At 46.2% G+C, this 21,899-nt stretch overlaps 1 protein-coding gene across 3 annotated transcripts in view; it reads left to right on the top strand.

Moving 5' to 3' along the window:
- The first annotated feature begins 5,583 nt into the window (after positions 1-5,583).
- fgfr2 (fibroblast growth factor receptor 2) overlaps positions 5,584-21,899 on the top strand; it is a 36,868-nt gene continuing 20,552 nt past the window's right edge. For 2 of the 3 annotated variants that reach the window (XM_079229749.1, XM_079229748.1), the window contains exons 1-4: positions 5,584-5,874; positions 8,084-8,339; positions 16,304-16,378; positions 20,708-20,877. In XM_079229749.1, the coding sequence (XP_079085875.1) occupies positions 8,159-8,339; positions 16,304-16,378; positions 20,708-20,877 (426 nt within the window). In that variant the 5' untranslated portion in view covers positions 5,584-5,874; positions 8,084-8,158. The remainder of the gene's footprint in view (positions 5,875-8,083; positions 8,340-16,303; positions 16,379-20,707; positions 20,878-21,899) is intronic. The other variant, XM_079229750.1, reaches the window with a different exon arrangement.

The following is a 21,899-nucleotide window of genomic DNA, read 5'->3' as shown; positions in this document are numbered from 1 at the left end:
ATGTTAAAAAACTTTAGGCAAAGTAGATGTTCTGTATACTGAAGTACTTTACTGACTTTCTCTTCATCATTACGTAATTCTCAGGTGAAACCATCGCGTTTGCTCACCTTAAGATTCATTTGAAGACATTTTATTGTCACAAAAAAATGAAACAGCGGCGACAATTAGGTGGCAATGTGTTAATGTTCTGTATAATAATAATAATAATAATAATAATAATAATAATAATAATAATAATAATAATAATAATAATAATAAAAACACATTCAGTATTTTTCAGTCGAAAGACTTTGGATAAGAATACAAGATTAACTTAACATCATCTCGGTAGAAGCTCTTTACTACTGGCAGAAACATTCAGCTCTGAGTCACTGAGCTAATGCATCTCTGGCTCTACGATGGCATACGTCACAACTCATAGTCACGATGTGTGTATTCACTAAACAGGAATATTGAGCCATTGCAGATAACTCCTAAAAGGAGTGTTAGCTCGGGGAGAAAAACAAACCAAACTCCAGCAGCGTCAGCAGGCTGAAGTCCTGACTTGCACACCATGACTCATGCCCAGAATGACTGAAGTGACCTGTTCCCTGAACCAAATGAGCTGTAATGTGTTTGTGTGTGTGAGCATAATGCGTATGTGTTGCATGAGCATTGAACTGTGGGAAAAATGGAGAAAGGATAAAGAGAGGGACAAAAATAGACAGATAGTAAAGAAGTGAGAATACAATTCCAGGAAAAGCTCTATTCATTCTTCATTTTATATGGAGGTTTAGCGCTGTCAGTTCTACGCAGCATTTCTCTGTGTTTCTCCCTGGAAAAAAGTCCTGTGTCGTTTTTATTAGGAGTGATGGTGCCAGTCAGGTGGGAGGGAGGGAAAGCAGCACTGCAGCGCGCCACAAGATTCTGCTCCTTGTGCTGCTCTTTGCTGTTTTCCACTGCAACTTAAGGGAGTTGAAACTACCAAACTCCCTCTTCAGAGCTGGAAACATCAACTTTCCCTTTTCGCTTTGAGCTCCCCCTTTCAGCTGAGCTCCACTCTGAGAGCCCAATCTGCAGGCATCCCAGCTATTTCAAACACTCTGGAATACTGAGGTGGAAACACGTGAGGAATCTGGATGATTGACCCTCCACTCCCCCTCCATCTCTGCTCTCTGGTGCCTGCTGAGGGGGAGGAGAGGACAGAGGAGGCCTGGCTTTCTGGATGAGGTTATTACGGCATATCAATGACGGTGAGGAGGACGACCCGCTGACTTATGGGGCGATGGCTCCTGAGGGGACTCTGCTGTGTGAGGTGGCTCGTGTCGGGGCAGAGCAGTAAGAGCTGGCCTCCCATTAGGAGTGCACCTCTGTAGTGCCCATGTGAGACGGACAAGAGGTTTTCCTCAGAATACTTTTCATTTTCAAACACATTTCGTGTACCGCTACTACTGAGTCCTGCCCCCCTCTCTAACCGAACACCTAAACTTTCCTCTGGCACTTTCTGTCAGGGTGCTCTTGCAACGCCACATGGCTGCAGATAAGCTACACTATATGGTTCAAATTAGAGTCCCGAGGCGTGCGTTTGCTTATGACTTCTCTCTCCAATCTGCCCCATCCCCCACCACACACAGCCCTTCACATTTGCTTCATATTCTGCACAGGACATGACTCAACCACGATTGTTGTTTCAATTAAATTGTGTCAGTGATATATTGGGAGAAAAAGGGAGGAGTTTCACTCGGGTTTGGCATAGGGAGGTTACAATAACATATCACTGTGCCATTCATTATTCACAGCAGCACCCTCAAGCAAGAAGAAAGAACGATCTACGAGAGGAGAACAAGTCTGTATTGTGCTCGGTGATTCTCAACAGTGAATAACTCTGTTAGTCCTTCGATAGCATTCTGAAAGACACAGGGAGGGGCTTCTCCATTCTGGCTCAGCTCACTGTAATGGGGGTGAATTGTCTATGTGCCACTGCAGTATTAAATCACTGTAAAATGGTTGATTGCTTCCAATAGAGGCGTACACCCCAACCATTGCACGTGTTATCACTGGTATAAGGTGTGTTCTGTGCGATGACTGCGGATGCTTAAAATAGACTTGGCGGAGACATGGACCTTGTTAGAAAAGAAACGGCAATTTGAAACCTTCAATAACACCAGAATAAGAAACAGGACTAAGAGTCTGCAGCCATCACCGACGTCGATAAAATGCATCCTCTGGGGACCATCAATGTCTGTAAAAAAATGAATTTGTCATTGAATAGATATATCTCAGTCTGGACCAAAGTGTCCATCCACAGATTGGAATATTATCACTATAAAGAGATGAGGATTAACAAGTAAGGACTGGTTAAATATATCCTCCAGACACATGCAAATACTCTTTTTTTGTTCACAAAAAATATTGGATTCAATAATTAGATAACATTTTGAGTTTTGCAGGTTTCTGCTGGATGCAAGATGTATCCTACTCCACTGAAAAGTCTGTGTGTTTTACAAAGTTTTCCCATCACCCTGGTATGAGTCGAGGAGCACGAATGAATTCCAAAATAGTCGTAACGTCACAAAACCACTTTTGCACGCACGTGCCTCAGCGGTGAACTGAGAGAGAAACCTCCTCTCTGCAGATGAATGGGAACATGTCCTTGGAGTGTCCCGCTCTTGAGTCTGCTCATGCGTCATTCTGCACGACGAACGGAAAACATCCAAGTGAAGGAACACTGAGCAAAACTAATTTTTTAAATGCAGGGGGAATTTAATGTGAACCAATTAGCCGGTCCGCGGACAAAGGGAGGTAACGGCCAGTTGTCGATGGGCTCCCTTTAACTGCATCTTGGATTTACATAGCAGCGGGAGGCATGCTTAATGACGGGTCAGTCGCTCAGCATCACTCCAATGAGAGGTTCTCCCACCATTAACACGCGGTTATTGGAGAACCTCTCCAATACCCTCCTGATGATTTCTATCAACAATGACAGGGAATCAACATGCTCATCTAGGATGCTGACGGGAAGCTATTAGCTGGCCACTTTCTCTTCCTCTCACTCAGCTTTCTAATTCCAAACCGTGCGGCTGTTGGCGCAGGAGGGATTAAGGAAGAAAGAGGACTGAAGAAAAGATTGGCGATGAAGAGGGACAATGACAGGTTGACGGATACCACAGCGCGAGGGGTATTGAGTCCATCCAGTTCTCAGTCAAAGGCCCATGATGAGGTTTCTTTCAAACGTGGGATGCCCAAGCAGTGAAATAAATTGGGTGATTGTAAACAGGCTCATGTAGTCGGAGGGAAGAGACACCCAGAGAGGGAGAAACACTGGGGGGTATTTTGTGCCACTCTTGAAAAATGAGTCAAACTCTCTTTCCTCACCTCTCGCTCCCTCTTTCTTTCCGGCCAACCTGTCAGCCCCACTGTTATCTGATGGCTTTACTGGTGGAGGCAGAGATGGGAGAGGAGAGAAAAACAGACGTGAAACTCTCCTTTCACAGGCTAAACCTTTACCTCAGGAGAAAAAAAAGCCCTGTTAGTGCCCCTTTTCAAAATGAATGGAAGAGTTGTCCCTCCCTTGTTTAAAAAAAAGAGGGCTTCAGCGGTGGGAGTGAGACAAAAATACAAAATAAAAGTCTGTGGAGATTAGAGTCTTCCATCCTCCCCTGCGTCTCTTTCAGAGCACTTGAGCGCCTGAACCAATGCAGGAGACAGCTTGAAGCAGTGGGGGACGAGCTCCAGGGGGCCAGCCTTCAGTCTCTCTCTGGAGCTGTGGACATCGGAGAAGTTACCAACTTCGGTTATTCATAATTCTACAATACATTAACAATGTAGTAGCAACAAACTCCTCTCTTCAACTTTACTTATTGTCTTTCTCATCTTATGTGATCCCATGTATTTTGTAAAATGAACCTGCAGAGGATCTGTAGCCTGTAGAAGTAAAGTAGCAACACTGGAGGTAAGTAAAGGTACTTCACTTTGTTTATACTCTCATACGGCAAAGGCATTCCTCCACATTATATACACCCAGATATGCTGCGGATGCATTTCAATGTGCACATGTTGCTTTAAGAAAGACAGACTTTACTCACCATACTCTTCTTATGAAAGTGAGTGGTAGGTGGCATTATAGCAAAGTAATCGGTGGGCTTGTTGAAGTGTCCTTGAGCAAGACACACACCTGAATTAAGCGAGGCAGGCATGTCTCAACCCTCATGCCGCATCTCAATAACATGATTACCCAAGTGCTATAAGCATCTATAAGTTCAATTTAGCTGGATTTGTACTTCTCTTGAGTATTTCCATTTCATATTAAATTCAATATTGTACTATTCATTACTATTATACATTTATCTGACAGATATAGTTACCAATGTCATGTTACTTTATATAAAGTACAACAATAATAGTACTTGTTATGCGGTATGATGACTAAAACTGTTATATTGCATGCATATCTTAATATTGATGCATTACTACTGATGATAGATAGATAGATAGATAGATAGATAGATAGATAGATAGATAGATAGATAGATAGATTTATTCATCCCCAAGGGGAAATTTGTTTATGGCATGCAAGCAAAGTTACATAGAAGACACAAAAATATTAACGTATTACATTTAAGAACATTAAACAATAAAGAAAGTGCAAAGTATATGCAGTGTATGTGAAGTGTATGTAAGTGTATACAGTGGGGAAACATACTGCTACCCTTTACCCTACTTTTTTGGGCTGTTTGCTCCATAATCATATTTAGAAGCTGATGATATGCTCTCCATGCTAAATCTTGAAGTTAATTTAGTTGATAATACTTTTTAGAAAAATTGTTTCTGGATTATTCCATCACTGCAGCATCTAAATATACCGAAATACATTCAGTGTACTGTCTGGATGCTCTGCGCGTCTGTATGATTGCGCGTCTGCGTTGTGCGCGTCTACGGTGTGCGCGCCTCCTCCCGTAGAGGTCCCGCCTTGGCCACTGGGGGGCGTCGTTGCGGCGGGCTGCTGGCTGCTGGTGGCTCCGGCGCGGAGCAGGGGCCCCTGCCTCGCTCTGGACCCAGTTTGAGCGAGTTGAGCGCATGCAGGCAGGCGGGCAGCGCTGCAGCTTGATGGGCGGAGGAAGGCAGGGCCCAAAGGCACTGCGGCCAGGAAGCGGCTCCAATTACACTCGGGGTGCTTATGGGGGGGGGGGGGGGGGGGGGGGGAGGGGGAGAGGTGGGGGGAGGGGGAGAGGTGGGGGGGGATGACATCCACTGGAGTGAAGGAGGAGGAGGGCAGTGTGTGGAGACGTAAGGAGGAGAAAAAACCCGAGTAAACCTGACAAAGCGTCTGAGGAGCAGTGCGAGGACTGTCGGCGGAAGGAGAGAAAGCGGCTCTTCGCACCAGGGGAACGCACACTGATGGATTTTATGACATTTTGCACCGGACAACTACCGTCCCGTAGCGTTTAAACCCGGTCTCCCAGCTCCGCAGGGGCTGCGAACTTTTCCGTTGAGTTGACAAGTGCGCTGCTCGGGAACACTGGGCATGTTTTTGCGCCCTAGAAGCAACTTGGTGACGGCGAGGAAAGTTTCTGGGGGCGGGTGGGGGGGAGAGCTTCTCCGAGCTGTTTGTGAAGGATAACGCGCGTGTAAACTCGGATTTGTTTGCATGGCATTGGACTACGCTGCCAGTCGGGTGTGGAATATATCCTCTGATCGGAGTGGATGCCGGTTGATTGTGGAATAGTAAACTGAAGAAGAAGAAAAGAAGAAAAAAAGGCAGCGCCTCGCAGATTCTTTTTTTTTTTGGTGCATTGTGGAGTTGGAGACATTCCTCCCTCCGGATTCAGCTCATGCTCTCTCCACCCTTATCTGTGCATGCCAAAACAGAGATCTCCACGATTTTATTCCTCCCTGGTAAGTATTCTGTGTTTACGCGTAAAGCTTCCTCACATCTGCTCATCTGTCAGGGTTTCGGCTGTCATGACCAACGCGCTACGTTGTTGTAACGCGCTGCGCTTTCCTGCGATTTATTTTTCTTTACGGCTGCGTGACACAATAGGAACGATTTTACTTATTGTAGTTGAATTTACAGAGTTTTCTCTCCAATATATAGTTTGTACTTTTGTGTAAAATATACAAAGTTCTCCATAAAGTTAGTTTCCATACGTTTACATTCAGCAAAACAACCCAATGTGCGTTCTGTACATGTTGTTTTTCTGCCATCCTTCATTAAAGTCAATGCAGTCAAATCTACCCTTGTTTACTTGAGAAGGCAAGGACCTTATACACAGCACCTTGCATCATCGCTTTGGGGCCCATTAACAAGTCTCCTGGTTATTTATTACTTTGCTTAATTTTCTACATTGCATTTATGGTGCCAATTATCCCGTGACCGCGGTTGTTTTTCCACTGCTTGGTGCCGGAGCCCTAAATCACCGAGCAGCTCCAAAATGAGCCCCCATTGTGGGGAAAGCCAACTGATTTGAATGTCAATAGGAATTCAATCAGTGCCAAGAAATGCCATTCAAAGCCCGGTTTAAATGAAAAAGCTGTGGCCATGTATGGAGCAAACCATGTGTCCAAATGTCATGTCGTCAGCAACATGCTAAAAGAAGTTATAGAAGTTAGAAGTTAAAAAGAAGCACAGTATCAACTCTATAAAAGCCTTCTCTTTAGTTTAATGTTTTGCTTTTTATCCTCCTGTTGTTTTTCTCTTCAACCATTCAGGTCTATACGTATGGTTATTTTTTTAAACTGCAGCATTATATATATATATATATATATATATATATATATATATATATATATATATATATATATATATATATATATATATATATTTCTTGTAAGTGATGTAAACACAAAACATTGAGTTTTCTTGGTAATTATGTTTTCAATTCGTCCTCCTGAAGTGTTCAGACAGCGGTAAGCTTAATGGTCGATTGCTGCACTGATTGGTTTACGACACATTAATAATTCATACGTCCGAGCTGTAACTATGCAGAATTATTCGCCTTAATTGCAAACTCAAACCGGTGCACGTCTCTAATAAAGTCAGGGTGTCGGGATGCATTCATGGTCATTGTGCGCGTCCACCGTCCGTGTCGCGTGTGGTCCCTGAAGGGGACACATCAAGAGCAATCAGGTTGCAGGTCTTCAGGTTGGCGCTCTAAAAGCCGCACTACATGTGTCTTTGCGGGTCCAAAACCAATCGATACGTCCAGCTGGAGCAGAAGGAGCGCAGAGAAGCGTGACTTCCCCAAACCCCTTGAGACACTGGCGCACGGTTGTACCGCAGATGTCTGGCTAAACATATCGGTGTGTTTGTGTGCGTGTGTCCACTATTGCAATATTGTATTTCAATTAAAGCCTTGCTGTTTTCATAATCAAGTCACGCAAATGCAATAAGAGCCTCTTACGCATAGAATTAACACGGAGGCAGCAGCGCGGGCAACAGGTCTGGCGCATCTGTTGCGCACGGGAATAAACGAGGTCCAGCTCAGGGAAAGTGGTGCCACATTGGCTGATATATGCTGACCAGCCTGTTCCAGGGATATTTACAAAACACATCATTCCTCTTCAATTAGGAATATATTTTATTATAAATCTGATGGAGAAAAAAAAAGAATATGATAATGTCAGAGAGACCTTTCATAAAAGTCTGATCTTGGAGCTGTATGTGTCTCAGGGAGACGTCAGACTGGTTAGCCTGTGAACACTTAAGTCATACAGAGCTCTTAATTGCGTTCTCTAATACACATTTCAGTGCATATAATTATAGAGGAGAAGCAAAGGTAGATGCTAGTAGTGTTGACTGCTGGTGCCTCACAGCTTCGGTATGTCTGATGAACGGCTTGTTTGACAGCATTTTGAAACACTCTGTCTCTCTGTTTGCCTTCTCTCGCTTCATTTGTCTGTCTCACTTTGTCAAAAACGAAGCGAGGAGTAAAAATGGTGCAGAAAGTTCTTTGAAAATTAATTATTCCACACTAACACATTTTCTCTCTCTCCCCGCCCTCTTCTTGCCGCCTTTTTGTTCACTTCTCTGTCTACCTCTTCAATCATCACTCCGCCACCACCTTCCCTTCCCTCTCTGTCTCTCTCTCTCTCCTTCTCCTCTCAGCCCAGGTGATTGGGTGAATTCCACTGAGTGACAGGACGACCCGGCAGCAGTTGATGGTTGGGCGGACCCCCTCAGATGGGATCAGTGTCCAGGGGGAGGTGGAGAAGGGGGGTATGGGGAGCGCTTGCCCCCACTAACGGGATGGCCTCGTGGGCCTGGCTGCTGGCCGCTGTCCTGCTGTCCCTGCTGACCGTCAGCGTGGCCCGGCCGCCCCTCACCGCCACCAAGGAGGAGGAGGCCACTCTGGAACCTGAAGGTAAGCAGCGGGGGAGGAGAGGGGACACAAACGAAGGGTGTGAGAGGTGGAGCAGGGCGACAACTTAAGCCATTTGTTTGGTTTGCTTTTTGAGAGCAGGTGCAGGTCTGTCAGGTTGGTTTCCCCCTTTTTAAACCTGACTTCAGAGTTTCGATTGACCTTTTCCTTAGATTTCCTTTCCTTAACTCACTGTAATGTCAATGGATGACCATATTGATATTTAGCTTTCTGTGTTTCATCCATTTGAAGAAAGAACAGTAACATATATATCATGGTTTCACTGTTTCCAATGTCGCTTATACATTCACAAGTTAGTATATAACATAGTAGTTTTTCTGAGCCCCTTACCCGTTTAAGCTTCACTAAAAGCACAAGTAGAAATAATGGAGATCATGTGAGATTTTGGGGGGGGATTAAAATAAACAAACTAACAAAGGGAATAACTAACCTCCGTCTCTACTCAGCGTGAGGTGTGTGATTCACACTCTTTTTGTTTTGTTTTACTTCTGGGTGTCGGTGGTAGTTCAGGTTATACTTGAGTGTTCCAGGCAGGTTTGTGACCCCGCGTGGGAGGACAAGGGAGAGCTGTGGAGGAGGGTGGGACAGTGTTTATGCTGGCATCTCTCTCATGCCCTGCTTGCTTGGGAAAAAAAAAGCACAAAGAGAGATGGAAAGGGAGAAATAAGGACACAGAGTGCAGGGCTCTGCTTTGTTATCTCGACTCACAATACGCTCCATTCTCTGCAAAGTTTGTCAATTTTCCTATTTGAAAGTCAGATGTTTGTTTTGACGGAACAAAAACTTGTTGAGATTCCTTTGTGAGAGCTTTTTTGTGGTTTAAAAAAAATTTGTTTTCCTTTGAGGCTTCTCCATTTTCTGTCTCCAGTCTGGTCAGAGACGAGCTAATTAGAGTTGTTGTGATTGATGGTAACTCACATTCCGAAGCCTTTTGTTCCCGAGCTTTAATCAGCAAGCTAATTGTAAGTTGGGCCAACAACAGAGCATCACTTTTTTTAAGCTACCTCTCCCTCTCGTTCTCTTTCTTGACACACACATCTATACACTTTGTACCGTGCCTCGCCCTTTGCCCTAGAGGTCAGGTATGGTCCCTTCCCACCTTGATGAGAGGCCGGCGGAGCTCCGCTCTCCTGTTGATGCTTTTGTTGTCCTGTCACAGACTGTTCGGCTCCGAGCCGCTGGGTGCAGAGCCTGGACGCTACGCTACGGGGCCACAGAGAGAGTTTTCCAGAGAGTTATACAATCCTCCAGGAAAGGTCTAAGAGGATTTGTGCATATTTGACTTCTCCTTTAGATGGAGAGATTACTGAGCCGCGGTGAAGTCATGTGACTGGAGATTAAGTGGCTAGACCTGGGGGTCACATGATGAGGGATCAACAGGGCACAGAGAACCTGGCCCGCTTATCTGATCCCGAGTCAGTTGCACATATCCAACATAGATTTAACCGCAGCTGTGTGTGTGTGTGTGTGTGTGTGTGTGTGTGTGTGTGTGTGTGTGTGTGTGTGTGTGTGTGTGTGTGTGTATGTGTGTGTGAGTGGATGCATGTTTGTCGCGCTCCCCTTTCGGCCACTGCTCTTGATGGGCTGCACTGGTGTCAGCTGCAGGGCATATGTGATATTGGCTGGTCCGATTCATCAGACTGCATATCAATGTTGTCTCTATGGAGCACACGCCTGCACCCTTGGTGGCCCGGCTAGTTTGTTTACCTGTGGCTGCTGTAACTCTAGAAGTAGAGCGAGCGCGCTGGTTAAGGCCTCCACAACAGACCTATTGTTGTCCCTTTAGCCACGGCAGTATCTCGAGTGTTTACCTTGTCCAGGCACTCTCTGTGATTATAATACTCTGACTGAGCTGAATAACAATGGAAGCAAACACTGCAGGTGTGTGTGTTTGTGTGTGTGTGTGTGTGTGGGGGGGGTTAACATCGGCATTCTCTGCTCTTTGGTCTGTTCGGGCCCCCGATTTGCTTTATAACTGCGGAATAAATGTGCCAGAGTGAAGGCTGAATGTGAGTGCAGCTGACAGAAGTCAGCTCACGGTCTGGATGTACTTTCGCCCGCTCCCTGCCAAACTCTGTCTAAACTCAGCGCCTCAAAAGAGTTGCGTGGTTAAATAAGAAAAGGTAACAAGGACGAGACTATCATGCTCAGAAAGACAGCAAGAAAAGGATAGATGCTTGTCAACAAACGGCAACTTTTATTTCCAGAAGAGTTTCTGGGCACCGCGGGAACATCATTTGCTTTCTTGGCACATTTCTGTATTTATCCGCTTCATGGTTTCTACTCGTAATCAAGTTTCCACTGCTATGCTGCACCTTATTTAATACGATATGAAGTCAGCTTGTGTTAAACAGAGTAACAATTGCCAACAGCCATGATGATGATGATGATGATAATAGACTGCTGATTAAGATCATAGTTGTATGTGAAGGAGTTGCAGTCTTACTACTTGTCTGTAGCACTGTGCTATCCACACAGGAGGAGAGGGGTGGTAAAAGCATAAAAGAGTCAGCTGGCAGGTTAATGACACACTGTGTGTGTGTGTGTGTGTGTGTGTGTGTGTGTGTGTGTGTGTGTGTGTGTGACACTGACTGTGGCGATGGCAATGGAACTGAACTCTAATCAAACGCAATGTGTCGGCCCCTGGTGTGACCAGTTGGGCTGAATATACGGCCTTCACACAATGACTTTTAATAGCCGGCCGTTGGCTGCTGTTAATCTTGAAGGTCTGGGTGTGTTGGTGGTTGTGAGAGTGTGTTGTTTGACTTGGCTAATGGGCCAGAAAGTACCTCGTCGCTCCACCCCGATCTCACACTTGGCTGATAAAGAGGCTGGGAAGAGCGGCTACCTGTGCCAGCTCGGGCCTCAGGTCCCAGTGGACTGTCCGGTGTACAGCAGGGGGCAGAGGGGAATCTGAGCTAGCATGGATAAGAGGGCCTGATGATGGGAAAGAAAACACACTGACCACAACCAATCATTACTAGAAGGGAACTCAGGAGAGCGCAGATCCCCACCAAGGCCAATCCTCTCCAAAATGTAATGGATTCTTCCTCCTTGACCCCTTCTACTCCTTTTCACCAAGTTTCATGGACATCGGCCAGTAGTTTCCTTTCTGTTCCTGCTGACAAACAGACAAACAAACCACAAACATAACCTCCTCGGCAGAAGTAATAACAAAAAAAAAATAATCATCATCCTTCGATTTGTTTCTGTGCAAGGCACTGACCCTCCTGCATGCTATCCTTTCCAAAAAAAAAGCATCTCTCATAATGTAGATGTTTATATGAGAACTGAAACAATTAGTCGATTGATATGATAGTCCAACGTCAAAGTAGTGAAACATGCCAATTGTATTTCTGGTGGTCTGGTTCAGGCTTCTCCAATGTGAGGATTTGCTGCTTTTCTCTTTCTTTCTTCTCTTTTATTGTTATTTTTGGGTTTGGACTGTTGGATTCCGTTAAACAAGACATTCACAGCTGTCAGCCTGAGCTCTGGGAAGAAAAGTCATTGGCAGATTCATCGATGATGAAAATAGAAAGTAGATTAATCTTTAGAAGCCGGAGCAAAGTAGAGGGAAGCTCTAAATCTGAGGGTCACGAGAGATTCAACCTAAGAAGATCTTTGAGAATAAGGGGATAGCCGGCGGGTTCAAGGGGTCGGGTGGGGTTCAGAGAATGCCTTGATGAGGGGTGAAGGGGTTGGGGAAAGTGGAGGGACGGTTGCCATGGATGCCAGCAGGCACCAGTTCACGGAGGTGCTCCTTTGTCACAATAAAAGGCCAGGGAGGGATTTGAATGTGAAAAGACACTGACATCAGAAAAGAGGGAGAGACAAAAAAAGGGGAGAAAAGTCCTGGGATTTGACTGTGTGAGGAGGATGCAGAGGAAAGAGGAGAGGGGAAAAAGGAGGGATAAGAAAGGCAGCAGAGATAATGTGCTTTGGAAGTATCTGTTGGTCTGCATGCATGCTGAGTGTGTGCCATTATGTGAAATCCACCTTACCCAATGTGCCGAACAGGACAGGGAGGAGATGGCAGAACAGATTCGCAGCCTCTCTGCAGAAATATATTCATGAGATGATATATATGAAGAAAAAAAGAAAAAAATACATCTGTCGTAAACCCTTTCCTAGCCACTTGCCACATCCCTGCAAACCGACCGACATCAAGGAGACGTCGGTGGGAATTGCCTGCTGCATTTTGCCGCAGACACTAATAATTGTCAGCCAAGACGGTGCAAATGGGGCGAAGAGATGGCGAGGAGTGGACACCCTGAATGTATCGCCCGATCCACACTCGTAATAACTGTCGCAGGAAGAGAGAGATGGGTTTTGAAATGGAGGTGGGCTCGAGTAGACGAGAGGCAAAATGATCGTGATGATGAAGGGGGAGGGGAGGGGAGAAAGCTGCTTGATAGGAATCGAGCAAAAGTGTGAGTGTGTCTGTGAGCGAGATACACACACACACACACACACGCACGCACACACACACACACACACACACACACACACACACACACACACACACACACACACACACACACACACAAACACACACTCCTGTGGTGCAGAGGGAGATGAAACTTTGCAGAGATAAAAAATCTGCAGTGAAGTGTTTCAACTCAGCATGCATCCCTGGACCCTTGTAAACTCTCTTCAAGTGGAGCGCAAGGTGTGTGTGTGTGTGTGTGTGTGTGTGTGTGTGTGTGTGAGCATGTGTATCTGGGTCGGTATCTCCTGGCGTGCACGTGACTTATCCATGCATTTTTTAAGGCACAAACTCTAATTAATATTTTCTCAGTGTGCGAAAAGGTTTCTTTAGGTTTTTGCTGCATTCACAGTGTGTGTGTGTGTGTGTTTATGTGACATAGGTTCCCATGAACAATCGGGCATGCCGGAGGTGTCAACAGATTTGGGGAGGGTCAGGGTCAGGTCAGCGGGGTCAGCGAGGCAGGAGCCCGGGGTGGGGGTGGGGGAGACGTGTGGGAAAAGGGGAAGGAGAGGGCAAAGCGGAAGGGAAGGTGAAAGAGAGAAGTGAAGGAGGAGCAGCAGGAGGAAGAGGAGGAGGAGGAGGAGGAGTTGATAGAGGGGGACAGATGGACACAGCGGAGATAAGAAAATGATGAAGGCAGAACTAACACGTGCATGCTTTCTTTAACCAGACGCACCATTTGGAGAGATTCCTCTCCGACCCGCTTTACTTATTTTCCCTCTCTTTCTTTCTCTCTCTCTCCCCCCCACACACACACACACACACGCACACACACACACACACACACACACACACACACACACACACACACACACACACACACACACACACACACACACACACACACACATATCCATATGTCTGTACGAGTATCATCTTTCTATGAAGAAACACCTCTGTGCCCTCTCTTCCATGTGCTGCCAGACAGTGCAGTCTGTGTGTGTGTGTGTGTGTGTGTGTGTGTGTGTGTGTGTGTTCGTGTCTGCGTACATTCCAAGTGTTGCGTTGCCCCACTGAAATTGTCCATACCTGCTCGCTTCCCGGCAGATTACCCACACTTCTTTGTTTCCTGGTAGTTACGACGTCTCTAAAAATCCTAAATTAAACAGCAAAGTAAAAAGCTGAGGCCAGTAATAATATCAAAGCGAAGGCAGTGGCCCCCGGTGTGGAAAACCGGGTCGTAAAAAGGTGGCGGAGACAGCTCCCATCCATCAGCGCTGGAGCTCCACCCCTTATCAGACCACACACTCACAGTCCTGGGTGGAGAAGGAGGTGAGAAAGAGGACAGTACAGAAACTGTACCTGTGTGTGTCTACTTGCCCAGGGGGAACGTTTAGAGGCTTGCACACATGCCTCGACCGCTGACTTGTGGCGCAATGACTTTCCCTTCCTGTCGAGGCTGGAGTGTGTGTGTTTGTGTGTGTGTGTCTGTGTGTCTGTGTGTGTGTACTCTACATTTAACACACACGTTGGGCACATAAAGGGGCTGGAATGTTCTTGAAAAGGTGTATTGAGGTACAGGAAAGGCTGGGAGAGGCAGTGGCACGCCTCTCTAATTACACCTATCAGCCTTCAGCCAAACACTACGTACATAAGTTCATCATTGGCTTTTTTGTTTTCCATTATTTCCAGTTTATTTTTGTGGATGGTTGCAAAGATATCTACATCTGAGCGGAGTGAACAGACACATTTGTGCGTGAATGTGTGTGTGTTCAAGTCGGCGAGAGCCTCAAGGTGACTGGAATAGGCTTTAGTATATACAGTATGGCAGAAGCCATCTTGCATTTCAGGTATGTCCAACCCCCAACCCCCCTCTTTCTGCTCAACATTCAGTCACAGTTTAGAGTTAACGTATAAAATCTGTCCTGATGTGAAACTGCAGTCTCAGCTGCGGACGCTCCAAATTCCCTTTGATATATTGGACATTCACCCGGTTCTCTCCGCCTAGTTGTGCGAGTAAAGGGGACACGGTGTTACACACATGCACACACAGGCGGACTTGGATTTTGTCCCAGAAGTGAAGGTTTTATGCACTTTGGAGTCGACAGGAGTTTCTTGCTCTCCGCCTTGGCCGGCAGATCCCGTGCAGTGGTTGTAGATCCTCCATGGCCGTGTGTTGTGAAAGAAAACGAAAAAGAGGGAGATGGAAAACAGGAGTCAGACAGAAGAGGCAGGCTACAGCCAGGTCAAGGTTTTCTAAGCTTAGGCGCAAAGTCAAAACCAACGAAAAGCCCCCTAAAAAATAAGAGAGCCCCCCCTCCCTCCTTCTACCTTCCGCCTGACAACTGCTTCCGTCTCAGGTCTTTCTGGCTGCTTTCCTTTCTGATGGGCAGACATCCTGGAGTTACCTTTTCCTCAGGCTGCAGAGATCTGTCTGTGCTGCTCCTTCTCACACACTGGCTGCTTGGCATCAATGTTAAAAGGATGGGGGGTTGTGGTGTTGGTGGTGTGGGACAGTCTCTCAACCCAGTGATGTCTAATTCTCAAAGCATTGATTGTATTTTTTTTCCGCTACACATGCTGCTGTTGCTGTAAATGCATGCTTTGAATCTATCTATCAATCACACTGTAAACCTGGTAACAGAACAGTGGTATTTTCTCAGGCCTTCAATTTCAAATAACTGACGTGGGATTTGTGGTTATGACGTTGTTGGTGTGACGGTATAGAAAAAAAGGCCTCCTCTTTTCTGTATTGCTCCTTCTGCATAAGTTGATTTCAATGCATCCATTGGGGGTTATGTGGTGTTTTTGTTTCTTAAACTTGGCTTGTTTCTTCCTCTCCCACCTCTGTTTCCTCCTTCTTGTGCACCCTTCTCTTTCTCCAATCTATCCTTTGCCTCTCCCCCCCCCATTCGCTCTGCAGAGGCCTCGAACAAATACCAAATTTCTAAACCCACGGTGTGCTCAGTGCACCCAGGGGAGTTGCTGAAGCTGAGCTGCCCTCTGCCGCCGTCCGGGACCATCATCTGGACCAAAGACGGCAGCTCTCTGGGCTCCAACAATCGCACGCTGATAGAGCAGGAGGTGCTGCAGATCCGTGATGCCACGGCCAAGGACTCAGGCCTGTACACCTGCACCAGCGTGGGCAAAGACACGGTCTGCTTCATAGTGAATGTCACAGGTGAGTCAGGGATGAGCCAGGTCAGGATGTGACAAGGAGTTCGGACAGTTAGGGTTGGACTGCAGAACTTGGTTGAGTCCAGGAAGTGGCCCTGGCGCAGATGTGATCAGGGGTGAATAGCCTGGATTTAGTTCTTCCTGAACGACTCTGGGTTTCCAGCGTGTGTCTGTGTAGCATTCAAGAGATGCTTAAAAAAAAGGGCCTGAATCTTCTTTACAAAATTCGCGAGAAAGTGACTGCATGAACATTTCTGCATGCGATACACACACGTACAGTGTGTGGGTGTGTATGGGGGATGCGAAAACAGATGGAAGTAACCGTGGTTACTTTGTGCAGATGCCATCTCGTCGGGGGATGACGAGGACGATACTGAGCGATCGGAGGACACTGGGGCGGACGGAGAGCAGATAAGTGAGTATGGGAGGAACGAAAAGAGGGATGAATAAATTGATGATGCGCTGCCCTTCCTCGCCAATGCCCATAGGTGAGGCGCACTTAAGGGTGGCACATTAAGGAGATGCCAGTGGCTGCACTGATCTGATCACAATCTTTTTCTCCGTTGATGAAAGGGTTCAATCATTGACTCAGCCCTCATTCTCCTCGCTGTCTTTTTTTATAGGATCTTCCGTCAAAAAGAAATAGCAGATGCAGGACCCTCATTCAAAGGGAAATTACAGCATTTTACTTCAGTAGCATTTGGCAAACAAAGGGAGGACAGACTAAAAATGCACATTTTGAACATGGCAAAAAGGTAAAATACACACACACACAATCAGCATTTCTCCCCTGATCTGAAGCTTCAATCCTCCACACCTTTGTTTGAAGACATGTTCTGTCTAAAACAATAATGAGTAGTCCCTCACAGCATGTCAAAACTTAAGTCTGGAATGCTGATTGTGATAGCAGCCAAACACGACTAAATCCCAAACTGAACTAATCTTCTTAGCTTTGTCAGTGTTTATTAGCACAGTTCAGACTTTGTGATTATGATAAGGCAGGAGGGAAAGCAGATGGTTCTTTATATATTTTGTGATCAGGAGGAGACTACATCTTTGCTTTTATATACCTTAACATTCCTGTCGAAGGGCTAAAGTGTGAGATTTTGGAGTACACGTTGTATTGAGTGTGTGTGTGTGTGTGTGTGTGTGTGTGTGTGTGTGTGTGTGTGTGTCTCCATGGAATACAGAGATTCCTAACATTCCTTTAGCTAGTGTCCCTCAGGTAGTCAGGCCTCATGGAGCCAGCCAGCCAGCCAGCCAGTCAGCTGGGCTCATCCATTATAAAAGACAACCCATCTGGACCCAGTTACCCACCTGATGGGCCTGTGTGTGTGTGTGTGTGTGTGTGTGTGTGTGTGTGTGTGTGTGTGTGTGTGTGTGTGTGTGTGTGTGTGTGTGTGTGTGAGAGAAAGAGAAAGTTTTTACCCAAGTTGGTCAATGCGTTGGTGAATATTGGGGGTGGTAATGTAGTTATGTAGTCACGTGCACACATGCAAGCATTCACACACACACACACACACACACATACATACATACACGCACTGAAGTAAAGACAAGGGCTTCCACATCTTGTTAAAATTCTCCACACGCATTGCGTCTCACCGTGTGTCCTCCTCCTCCTCCACTTTTGGGCTGACTGTAATTGCCTGAAAGCCATTAAACATGGGGGAGAGAGAGAGGAACTCAGCGAGAGGGGGAAACAAAATGGGGGAGAAGGAAAAGATCCAGCCATTTCGCTGGTAATAAGCAGTTTGAAAACAAAGGGAAAGCTGTTCTGGCAGTACGGTCTCATTTTCTCGCTGTGTGTGCTTCTGAAAAATTCAAAACCAAGATTGTTATTAAAAGAAAGAGGGGAAGAAGAGGAGCGGGAAAAGAGGCAGGGGGGAAGGAGGTGGGGGTGCTGTTGGATTGGCACCAGCACTTCTCTGAGCGCGGCGTGGAGCCTTGGCCGAGGCGCCGTGGACTTGAGCGAGGGAGGAGGGTGCACGTCGGCGTGGGAGGGAATGAGCACGGGTGTAGCTTTATTTTCTTGGCTTTTTTTTTTTCTTCTTCCCCGGAGCACTCAGAATAGGCTGGGCATCGGGCCACTGTAAAACAGAGCATTTTGATTTGACTCTGTGTCGAAGATTGAAGCACAACACGTGTTTGTCCCCAGTCAGCAGTGGGTGGTGTTACTGGAGGAGCCACGGAGGAGCCCCTCCAGGCATCTGTGGGGGAAGCTGTGTTTAAGGGGGCAAAAAGCCACGTGGAGCCTTGCTTTCCACGTCCAGTCCTGTTGTTGTTTCAGAGCCTCTGTCCGCTGACGACTTTGATCGTTGTTGTTTACATCATCACTCATTTGCCATTGTGCCTCCCCTTTAGTTAAAGCCACATGGCAGGACTTTCATGGAAGAACAGATCGGTCTCACCAGCATAATTAAAGTTACGCTAAGGCACTCATACACAGCCTAGAGAGATACTGGTAATGAATATATATGAACTCCTCACTGATGTCCCGTTATATGCTGTTATGGGCACTGATGTGAAAAAGTCCATCTGTTCAAAGGAATAAACACACAGTATATGAGGCCTCCAGTACTCCGAATTAAACTTGGAAAACAAATTAGAGATCATACTTTTATTGAAAAGAAAGTTTTATTACTGGAAAAAGGTTGTACGTCTGAGAGAAAAAGTATCATAACATGACGATGAAGTCATGAATTCAAGGAAAAAACTCAAATCAAGTTTTGACAAAAGCATTTTAAAGGCCCTGAAACCGTAGTTACTCAAATCAGCTTCTTACAATGGGGATTGGCAGCAAAGTGTTGTCTATTTCACAACAGGGATTTCAATATGTCTTATTATGTCTGAGCTCAGCCCACTTGTTTAGAGTGGGCGTGTCTCAATTGGACAAAAAAGTCACTTTTGCAATACTTAAAAATTCTCCTACTTCTTAAACTCCTTAAAAGCTCCTTGGGTTCGCTAACAATGCGTTGACAGAAATCTGGAAACCTGGGCATTTCTATTTGCTCCTAAAAAGCTGCCATTTTGGAGATTTTCCAAGGACCAATACTCTTGAAACCGTATTCTCAAATTCTCTGCATTGTTTTCCCAACAATTGCCTTGTTCAGCTGGTGTATACACGTGGTAAAGAAGAGGACATCACAGCTTTACAAGAGAACACGTCAACATTGAAATACTACTTTAGGCCACTGATGGTTTTTGCTCTCCGGGGGAACTGAGAGAGAAACAGAATCTTGACTCATCGAGAATTTTGATAACCTCAGCTCACCCGAGGCCAGCTTTGGATAAACAGCCGTGAGTGGGGATCCGGATGCATGTGGCTTTGGGGGAGGCGGGGGATCCTGGAGTCCACAGCAGTTGGGCCAGCGAGAGTTTGGCATCATCTGGAGAGAGGTCTGGGGGTCGTCTCGTTTGAAGTGCTGCCCCTCCGGACGTGGAGCATGGGAAACCGCACCGCTCACCTTTCATGTCCCAACCTCATCCTCCGACCCGGCTGCCAGTTTGGGGTCAGAGGTCGTTTTCGGAGAGAGACAGCCTCGCAATGGGCCAGTCCCCACCTAATCTGTCTCGGTCTGAACAGACTGAGTGATGACAGGGAGAGTGAATGAAGAGAAATGGAAGTGGGACTGGGAGGTGAAGATGCAGGAAGAGAAGCACAGATAGTGAGAGTGAAAGGGAAGAAGAAGAAAGGGGGAGGAGGGGGGACTAATTATAGTTTGAAGACTCGTCGTATGCATCCACTCAGGAAGGAAGAGCACTGTTTACTGACTTTACTATCCAAGTATGTGTGACTTATCCGGTTGTGCGTGCCAGAGAAACCGACGGGAGGTGTCTGATTGGACAGGCGGGACTGACAGTGGAGGGAATATTTTTCCCCGGGATGTTAACTCATATTTGAGGGTCAAACTGAAGTCACTAGTGGTCTTGTCTTTGGGTATTCCCTACGTTGCGTGTACTCCTGCTAAACAGAGAGGAAGTGATGCTGTGGAATACCGTTTTGGTTGTTGTTTGACTTTGAGTTTTCCTTCCCCTCTGAGCCCCATCTGCTTAGGCAATCACACTCCCAGGTGCAGAGGGAAAGGGAGGGGGGCTCAGAGGAAAATCCAGTTGACGGAGAGACAGAAATTGAGAGGAAAGACGGAACCAGAGAATGGACAAAACACAAGGAGAGTGACAGATTTCAGTAGGAGAAATGGTAACTGTTTGACGTTGATGACATCTCGACTTAATTCACTTTCTCCCCCGATGGAACATAATGATTTTCCAAGGGTGATAAGCATCCTCTGGCCCTGCCGTCCATATCTAGCCAAGTGACAGGCGGATAAACAGGGGAGCTATGGTAATTGGAGGAAGTGGGTGGAAAGAGAAAAAAAGAGCTGGTAAGTGGAATGAGAATGAAATTGAATGTGATGGTCTAGTTACCCTCTTGGCCACGCCCAGGCACATTCCCCCTCTGCAACACCCCGCAGAGCCTACAGGGAACGTGTGTGTAACTGTGTGAGTGTGGAGCTCTGGGTTGTGTTATGCAGACAGCGGATCAGTCGGTATTGCCAAAGAGTGGAGGGGGATTGTTAGAGGGGGGAGGTTATGAATGGTTCAGGTTTGGCTCCTCTGCAGTCACGCTTCCATGTATATCTATGGGCCTGAGCCAATCCAAGGCCCTGAAGCCAAACTGTTAATTCTGAGGACAATTAGGATATCTCACCCTGACTGAACACCAACTGCTCTCTGGTTGTAGGCGCTCCGTATTGGACCTCGTCAGCAAAGATGGAGAAGAAGCTGCACGCGGTGCCAGCTGCCAACACAGTCAAGTTCCGCTGTGCTGCAGGAGGCAACCCCCGGCCGAAGCTGCGCTGGCTTAAAAACAGCAGGCCTTTCCGCCAAGAGGACCGCATGGGAGGCTATAAGGTAGGATAAACAGTAATACATCATACTTTTTATTACCAACGTCAACTCACTGCCGTCTCTGGCTTTTTACTGCTTTCCGTGCTACAGTACCTCTGGCTGTTTTTGCAAATGTATTTACAAGGATGTCAACCCTTCCTTCTTCCAATCATTCTCTGGCCGTCCTTTCACCCCCTTTCCACCCTTCACTGGAGAGACGGGAGGAGAGTAGACAGAAGAAACTCAGGGCAGGGTTTCTGGTGTGAAATTGGAATTGCTCATCCGTGCGCCTCCTCTCACCAGGATACTTTGCAGAGCCTCTCACTGTAACTCAAAATGGTTCTTTACCCCCAACAATTAGAAACTTAAGCCGTGGACTTAAGGGTTAAATGCCCCCAGACAGTAGCGTATAGAGATGGTAGGTAGCGTCAGGGTTGAACTGAGTTGAGAATGCTGAGGTAACTCAATCAGGGAGAACAGGTCCCACTGGCTTTGGTCGGAAACCAGAATGTGATTCTAGCATGGGATTCTCTTGTTGTGAAATGTGAGTTACAAACACTATTGCTGAGCCGGTTAACGTTTAAACTGAAGGAGTTTGGTGTGCTGCTCTGTTTAAAAAGTTCCACATAAAGAAAACCAAACTGACTTCAAATTAAAACTACACATGAACTTCAATGCATTCTCCGATTCTTTGAAGTAGAACCACAATAATAATAATGCATGCATAACATCAGTAGTAAACATGCAACTTTCTTTACTGTGGTTCCTTATAAAATGTTTTCTCGCTCTTGTCTCCTTTTGGGGAAATAAACAGTCTGAGTAGATTTATATGTGCTGAAAATACCTGATTCTGTAGGTCATGGAAAAGTAAAGCTAGTGTGGTTGTGTTTTATTTCCTCTTTGTAGAATAAAAAAGAGTCTGAAATCAGCTACAACTAGTCTTAATATGAAGAATTCCTCCCTGATGACGGAGTCTATTTGGATTGCAGTTTAGTTATTTTGTTCCTAAATTCCTCCCTTTGCCTCTCTAAACAAATAGCATTTAC

This window comes from Taurulus bubalis, assembly GCF_910589615.1.
Source record: "Taurulus bubalis genome assembly, chromosome: 14".
Classification (NCBI taxonomy): Eukaryota; Metazoa; Chordata; class Actinopteri; order Perciformes; family Cottidae; genus Taurulus; species Taurulus bubalis.
Note: the sequence above shows the minus strand (reverse complement) of the source record. Positions and strands in the feature narration are given on the sequence as shown.